The following is an 8599-nucleotide window of genomic DNA, read 5'->3' as shown; positions in this document are numbered from 1 at the left end:
CTACTATGAAAACACGGATATAAAAATAAGAAAATAGATGATCATAGAGAGATACTATAGTAATTTAAGTAATAGAAAAAGAAATACAAAAAGAGCCGAATATTACACAAAATAGACAGAGAGATTAGCCGAGGAAGAAGAAGCCGAAATCTTCAGAAGACCTTAGTTTAGCTGTCAGGTGGTGGTGCGTCACGTCCTCTGCGATAAGATTACACTTGGTTCTTTGTATATAAGCCAGTGAGGGAGCCGAGAAGATGCCAGGTTGTTGTGTAGCCATCGCGGAGAACATGCCGCCCATATGTGAGAACTGGGACGCGGGGGAGAGACGCAACTTCCTGGCCTCCGTGATGTCCGGGAGCCTGGTGGGTTCTGCCTCTGGGGTCCCTGTGGGTGTGACCTTCGCTAGGAGGGTTCAGGGAGCAGTGTTATTTAGTTTAAGTAACAATTGTGTGTATTTCAGTCATGGCGGTGGCGTTTTTTCATCTTTATCGCCTCGGGTTTGGCCTTGGCTGGTTTCCTTTTTTTATAACTTTTCATGGCGACTGGTTAGTTTGTAGGAAGTTCATCTGTTTTTGTGTGTGGGGTCTTGTTAAGTATATTTTAGCCCTGTGGTGTTTTCTTTGTCTCCTGCTGAACTGCTGGTCTTCTTGGCTTGGAATGTACAAGTGTGGATTTTTTTTTTCTATTACCTCCATTTTCTGTGTTCCTATTTGCCAGTGCCAGTCTTAATGGCAGCTTGTTTCTCCCCTTTGGTTACTTCAAGACAACCTATTGGTGCTGTTCATTTCAAGCTATAATTTTCATGTAGCTTTTTTATAATTCACAACAGCAGAAGATTCAAGTAATGTTTAAAGTACACCAAGAAGTATAGAGAAGCAGTGGTCATTGGTCAACACAGGGCGAGGAGATGCAGCCGGTCAGATTAGGAAGCAGAGCAGTCAAGACAAGTTCCTTGGGCGTTCATTGTCCTCTGTTGTTGCCATTGTTGGGCGACATGAGTGATTACAAGTTGTGGGCAGGCAGGTCCTCCCTCTGTGCTGAAATGAGTGGCTGGGATACTTAGCTCACTGAATGCTGAAAAATTTGATCAAAATCTGAGCAGGAGTAATAATTATCTTAATCTAAAAAAAATGATGCTGTGGATACTACATTTAATAAACCAAATACTGATTTGTTAATATTAGAGTATGTTTATGAATTTAAATTAGAATTGAAGCTCATAATATGAAAGAATATTAATAGTTTTGGTTTCGAGTTTTCATATTTGCATATCAATAAATGCACTAATCAAATGGACTTCCATCAACTATATGGTTACCATAATTTTCTACATAGAAACCTTGACAATTTTTAATGAAAATTGGGACTATCTTGGCTAATCTGGGATGTATGGTGACCCTAATCAACCAGATGTCAATTGTTGAACTTGTTTTTCATACCAAAACCTGCAACTTTTATCTCATGTATGTACTGCCATATGCCATGACTTGCAATTTGCATGGCACTTGGATTGACTAGGTAAAGTTCTCATGTTCTGTTTTAGTATAAGGCTTGGTCCCAACAGTTTGCTCTGGGATGGTGGTGCGTCATTGATGCCGCTGCCCAGTACCCAAAGAACGAAGACTTCAATCACGCCTACCATGTGTGTGGGGTTATTGCCACCCTGGCCATGCTCATGTGAGTTGCTCTTCATACATACTCCTTTCAAATGTTCCTTGTTGTTATTTGTTCATGTATACATATGTATATGTCTGCTTTACAAAGAGGTCAGGTGATGACACTGCACTACAGGGTGAACACAGTGAGCAATGGACAAGTGCGTGGGGACATGTACACTGACGGCTGCATTGGGCCTTACGGGGCACGGATCTGGCTCTTCCTTGGTCTCATGCTCAGCTTTGGTTCTCTCATTGGTGCCTGTTGGATACTCTTTGGAGGCTATGTCATTCCAGGTAAGTCCTTCTAGTCTAATATATTTCAAGAGGGGCGAAGAATAACAAAATTTGTAAAAAGGGGCCTCTGAAGTATAGAAATATGTCAAGTGAAGGCTTACTGCAACAAATTATGTAGTGAGTGTGAAAAACTCAAACCTTTATATTCCATTACAATATATTCTCTTACCAATTAACTGTGTTGCAGGTGTCAACATTCAGTGGCCTGGAGTTGCTATCTTCCTGCAGAACATGTTCATTTTCTTCAGCTCCATCATATACAAGATTGGCCGTTCTGAGGAGAACTGGCAATGAGGCATCTTTTTCACTGTCATAAGTTCACTCAGTGTTGTGTGTTCTTTAGTCATAGGAATTTTTTATCATCGGCTTTTACTTGTAGGGTGGAGTAACGGCTCCTATGTAGGCTTTCAATGTAGTGTGTTATTTACCCATATATTTATGATATTCCCCACAGATTTTTTTATGGCTTATTGATTGGCATCTGGGGTTGCAATAGTGTAAATATCATTCACCCAGTCCAAATTTATTGCCTAGTCAGAATAATTCCCTATGTAGTTTTGTATAATCATCTCAGACTGTCGTCATAATGAGCATGAGCTCTTTGGGAAATGGGACTTAGAGTGTGTGTATTTTCTGTGTTGCTAAAGGTCACTCAAAGAACAACAGCTGTGCTGCAGGAACATTTTGATCCCAGATGGTTTGATTACCATAGAACATCAGTGGCCTTTTTATTTGTTCTTTTATCTTTTCCTAATTTTTTTGGTAAGCACCCAGGGAAAGACAAGTTATGTGCAAAAACTGTTCAATCCTCTGCTGTATTAAATATCATTTATATGGGATTTGATCTACAAGACACTGGAGTCAGCTTGTATCAACATGTTTGGGAAATCTGGATCCTCATTCTCAGCTATCAACATTTTTCGCTAATGGACTAAGCAGTCTAAACTTTATTGTTCCATTCATACTTTATTCCTGTTACCCAAATTTTTTTTTTAAATGTCACTAAATTATAGCAGTTACTGGTGAAAATAGAAAATAACACTTTCTATGTTCCAAGGGACACTTGATTTGTTAGGTACACTTGACGCCTTACTCTGTTGGATTGCTAACCAGTGATATTAACATGTTATTATGTTTTTACCTAGTTTGAAGGTAGATAATTAATGAATGGAAGAAGTTTATATCAACTCCATATTTATAAACAATGGAAAAAAACTTCAAGGCAATATTGTCTGTTGTAATTTACCTATTTGCAAGATACTTATATAATTTATTCTCTCAACTATTATGTTGTAGGTGCATAGCTGTATATTTTTCATACCATTTTAAAAACTGTAAGCTTTCCATTAACATAATAATGATACCTTTTGTCTTCTTTAACCTTGTTTCACTGCTGAGTAGAGGCTCACACAGATGTAGGGTATGACACATCACCATGAAACCAGAATAGGTTTGCAAGTATGGGGCCTTAATATTTCTATCACATACTCCTCTAGCAGGTCATTGTAGTAGTATGTACAATGGCATTTAATACAAAATACATCAATCTGCCCTTACTAATGTTTAGTGTTTGTAAAGTAATCTTGAAAGTATGACAAAACAGTGCCAGTCTTCACTTTCTACCTCAGCATAGAGATCCTAATGCACACTAATGCTAGAGCTGAACAATTTATAATACTTGGCCCCTGAAACACCAATACCTTCACCTCTTATGCCACCACCAAGATCACCAATCAATACCAGATGTGGCATTCACATAGGCAGATTCAGATGTAACCAATAACGACTGGTGGATACAAGACAAGGGATCCACAGGAATGAAGTAATACCGTATGTGAGACAGAGAAGATAGGAACATGCCAGCACAAGAAAGATGGAGACCATTCTGTCATGGCCATCCCCTGTGAGCAATCAAACTTTGGAAACATAGTGCTTGTACTGTTGAAATGATAAACTCTTCCAAGAGGATGAACAATGAGCCTTAGTATTTAGTCTTGCAAAAGGGGAGTAAGTACCATGGAGTAATGACTAAAAATGGTTGCTTCAATGCTGTTAAATATATTGCCAATATGAATGTTATAATGAGTCACAAAACCTACCACAGCACCAAATATGCAAATTATGTATCTGAAAAGGCTTCACTAATATACACACTTAATCAACAGTTGCAAGAACCAAAGTGTGGTACCAATGCTGATTACAAAGATTTTCCTATTAAGCATCTCTCTCTCTCTCTGAGAGACTGGTTGGCACAGGAGGGAAGCAACATGAGTAAGATTAATCAAGGATACACTATGGTTACATTAAGTACAGATAATTAGATATGAAACCATCATCCATTATTCAGTAGTGAATAATACAAAAGCACTACAAAAATACTGGATCATTCAACTCAACTGCATTGTTGCACAGGTTCACTGCCTGTCACTGCAAAGACAATAAATGATTTTCATCAGCTCTCTCTCTTTCTTGAGGAAACATTACACAGACAAATAATCACCAATAGTATGATATAATTTATTACAAACATAAACCTATGAAAGGATATATAACTTGCACTGAATGCAAGTAAAATACACCCTAGTCGTTGGCAAGGGAAGTCAAGTGGTGCCTCAGGATAGAGGGGAAGGTTAAGGGAGATCTGGAGGATGGGATGGGAAGGAGGAACAAAATAGTCACATTAAGGCCTGCTATGACAAGGAGGTCAAGGCATCCTCTGAACCTCTTTTGCTCAACAAGTGTGCTTGGTCATGAGTTCCAAGTACAACAAATCTCACAGGTAGAGTAAAATTAAGTTTGGAGTATACAAGTAAATAAATCTTGCAAAGCAAGGTCAAAACTGAACCCATGTTAGTTTGCTAAAAATGCACAATTTTTTTTCCAACAATATTCTTTTTAAATAGAAAACTGACCCCCCTTAACTATCATATAACTGTTTTGGGCAAACCCTATCCATACTGGAGATGTAACTGCATCAAATAAAACACTAAAGCAATAACTGAAAACTAAAATTGAGGCCGATCACCGTCTCCGTTCCCCCTTCTGGGTCCTCTTCTTCTCCTTCTCCTTACGTTCATCATCCTTGCTCTTCTGCTTCAGCCTGTCAAAATTACTCACTTTCAGAGAAGTACTGAGTGTTGTAAGTGGAAGGTGTGGTGTCAGCAGCCAAACCAAGTATCAAACCATACAGTGCCTAACATGCTTAAATAATGAACAATAAAACTTTTGCTAGAGGAGAGACTCAGTAGCTGTATGAGAAGAATACCAACACCATTTCACCAGAGCATTGTAAGAGATGAGTAAATGTGATGGGTTGAGGAGACTGGAAACCTTCTAAGTATTCTACATCATGAAGTGATCTATAAGGTGGGATCTTAGCCTGTAAATTTGGCAGGTGATATTAAGGTGAGTAAATATCTATTTGAATCTTAATATACAAATAATTCCCAAGATAATGAAAGCATGTTTTTCACCATAGGCCATGAGCACAGTTTAACATTGATAGACACCATAATCACTGCTTCGCTGTGAATACTATTATGGCTTGTATTCTGAACAGCAGAAAAACATGAAAATGTTCATACCTATCCTCTTTGTCTTTCTCCTTTTTGCGCTGAGACTCCTCTTTGTCCTTCTCTCTCTTCTCCCGTTCTGCTCGCACCACCTCCTCTGCATTGGTGTTGCGGAGGCCAACCACTTCCTCTTCCCCATCACTGTCCGTCACTTCTCCATCAGACACCTGGAAAAATATTACTCAAGGTTACCATAATTCAATCCAATCATTACACAAGACCTGTTAATGTAGTGCCACTATTCACAAGTCATCCAGATAAATACCAATGGCAAACTGACCATTAAGAAGAGCCATGTTACCTGTGCATACTGAGCCAATATAGCACTCTTAAGGTTCTGCTCCTCCTGAGTGCGGACGCGAGTCGTCACCACCATCTGGGCCTGCTCTCCCATAATGCGCGCCAGGCACTCATCTGCTGACACCTGCACATCAACGGTACTGCCTCAGCCCCTCAAGTAAATGTGCATTTTTGTACTGATGTTGAAGTACCTGCAGTGTGTCTGAACCTAGGCAACAAAACAAAGTAAAAGTAGAAAGAACAACTATGGCAAGAGTGCTTTTGTATCCTGTTCACCCTCAAAGCCTCAGCCAAAGAGGTCAAAGCAAGCTATTCCCTCACTAGCTTGGCACAGTTGCTGTACTCACCACCACGTCCCAGTTTCACTTCCTGGATGCTAGTTTATGACCATCCTGACCATACAAGTATGTATGTGAAATAATATTCAACTTTGGGAGACAGTAAAATGGAGCCTTCATGACTATTGTCCTTCAATGTCTTTATATACACTATCTGGAGAATGAAATGCAGAAATTGAATTAATAAAAAACAATTACATTAACAGTGAAGAATGTTTATCATAAGAAAAAATTTTCCATCAGTTATTACTAGGCTGTAAAACACTGCACAATTGTTATTATCATACATTAAAAAAATACATGCTCAAGAAAATCATAACACATAAGAATGAAACTGGCAAAAATACAATGAAATTGTGGAGACAACGATAATATGATGTAGCATTCAGCATGTCGTAAGGTTGCCATGGTATGGTAACAGGGAGCCACTACACAGTACCTCACACGCCTCAGTAAAGATACTCCTGTCGGCAATATGAACCAAGACATGACAGACCCAGCCAAGCTTTCCTCACCTGGGGGTTGGATTCCTTTGCAGGACCGTTGGACTCTCTCACGTTCCATTTTCGTAGAATATCTTGGCACAAGTCATCTATCCCATTTTCCTAAAAACAAAAGACATCATTAATTCAGCTTCTATGTCTACGCACACTGTACAAGGTCAAGACAGCTTCTAACAGTGACAATCTCCACAGGCACTGCAGCCCAATGTTATGACAATAACTACAGATGGTGTTATAACTCTTCTCAATTTTTCATTTTTGTATTAAAAGGCAGAGCTGTCATGCAGGTACTACATCACCAGGTGAGGTGAGCTGCTGGTGGAGTGATATACTGCCAGACCAAAATACACACCACTGAAGTGAAACAAGCATCACACTGATGCTAAGAGAGGCCTTCCTTCTCTCCTAGTGCTGCACTGCCGCAATTCACCTGGCCACCCCTTGCAACCCTGAGGCTGGTCACGCCTGGGCGAGGGAGGAACAAGCCACAATGAACCACTCACAACCGGGCCGCTACATTCACACCAGAGATGCCACGCACACCACAACTCAATGCAAAGTGGCCCCGCAGAGCAGCCGCCACACACCAGCCAGGGCCTCGCCTACCCATACCCAGTGTTTAGAGCTACAGGACCACAGGTCCACGCCGGTCACCTCCACACTCACCGTTATCTCGGAAAGGATCCCCTGCAAGGCGTCCAGCTTCTCGTCAGCATTCTCCTCTCCCTCTAGAATGCCCTTGATGTAGGGACTGAACACTTCGTCATCAGTGTCCAGCGCCACCAGAGTGTCTCTCAGCCACTCATCAAAGTCGCATGCCGCTGCCTCGGCCATGTTTTGTTGTGGTCTCGGCCCACAGTTGCCAATTACCGCCTGTGCTGTGTTACCAGTGTCTTACCACCTTTATACACCGCACACAATATAAATGGAACTACTAAGGACTTTTTTGTATGCCCATTTGATATTAGAAATGTATCCTTTTTATAGGAAATACACACACACACACACACACACACACACACACACACACACATATAAATAAATAAATAAATAAATAAATATATATATATATATATATATATATATATATATATATATATATATATATATATATATATATATATATATATACCAGTTTTAATCTTATCATAGAGTTATTTTTCTTCTGGTTCGTTGAACATGCGTTTTTTTTTTTTCTTTATATTACGTTTGATATTGTATACCATAGCGTGGTGTAGGATTGAAGACTCACTCAGGATTAGTGATCCCTTTCCCCTCTTCCTCCTCCTCCTCCTCTACAGGTGTATATACATAAACATCTCATGTTATATATATATATATATATATATATATATATATATATATATATATATATATATATATATATATATATATATATATATATATATATATATATATATCTTCAGTCCTACACCACGCTATGGTGTACAATATGAAACGTAATATAAAGAAAAAAAAAAAAAAAAAAAAAAACCGCATGTTCAACGAACCAGAAAAAAAAACTATGATAAGATTAAAACTGGTACGTATACAGTCTTATCTCACAGCAGCCTTCGGTGAAACAAGTCTTGAGTATTTCTGGTACCTATTATTGAGACTGGTTCTGCAATATTTGTAGGAGATGACTGATTAGAATAGTTCTTAGGAAACAAGGCAGTTCCATTCAATGCACCAAAAAGTGACGTAGTTTCTTTTTTTTTCTGGTTTGTTGCATTCTGAGGACAACTCTCTCTCTCTCTCTCTCTCTCTCTCTCTCTCTCTCTCTCTCTCTCTCTCTCTCTCTCTCTCTCTCTCTTCATGCACGCCCACGCTCACACCCACTACACCATACCACTCAAGATAGCACACTGGTAAAGAAAGACACACACACACACACACACACACACACACACACACACACACACACACACACA

The 8599-nt window shown here is 39.4% G+C and overlaps 2 protein-coding genes across 2 annotated transcripts; one reads left to right on the top strand and one right to left on the bottom strand.

Annotated features, from left to right (window-relative positions):
- The first annotated feature begins 149 nt into the window (after positions 1 to 149).
- Positions 150 to 3315, top strand: LOC123509347 (transmembrane protein 50A-like). The gene is made up of 4 exons (XM_045263593.1): positions 150 to 362; positions 1565 to 1677; positions 1792 to 1952; positions 2140 to 3315. Exons 1-4 carry the CDS (start codon positions 255 to 257, stop codon positions 2244 to 2246), a joined length of 489 nt encoding a protein of 162 aa, XP_045119528.1. The 5' UTR covers positions 150 to 254; the 3' UTR covers positions 2247 to 3315.
- Positions 3316 to 4455: 1140 nt separating this feature from the next.
- LOC123509346 (coiled-coil domain-containing protein 43-like) lies at positions 4456 to 7528 on the bottom strand. Its single transcript, XM_045263591.1, has 5 exons — positions 7332 to 7528; positions 6678 to 6767; positions 5826 to 5948; positions 5537 to 5691; positions 4456 to 5052 (listed from the first exon to the last, which is right to left on the bottom strand). The coding sequence occupies exons 1-5, from the start codon at positions 7497 to 7499 to the stop codon at positions 4974 to 4976; spliced, it is 615 nt and encodes a 204-aa protein (XP_045119526.1). The 5' UTR covers positions 7500 to 7528; the 3' UTR covers positions 4456 to 4973.
- Positions 7529 to 8599: the final 1071 nt, after the last annotated feature.

Source organism: Portunus trituberculatus, chromosome 27 (assembly GCF_017591435.1).
Source record: "Portunus trituberculatus isolate SZX2019 chromosome 27, ASM1759143v1, whole genome shotgun sequence".
NCBI classification, from domain to species: Eukaryota; Metazoa; Arthropoda; class Malacostraca; order Decapoda; family Portunidae; genus Portunus; species Portunus trituberculatus.
This window is presented reverse-complemented; position numbering and strand designations above follow the sequence as displayed.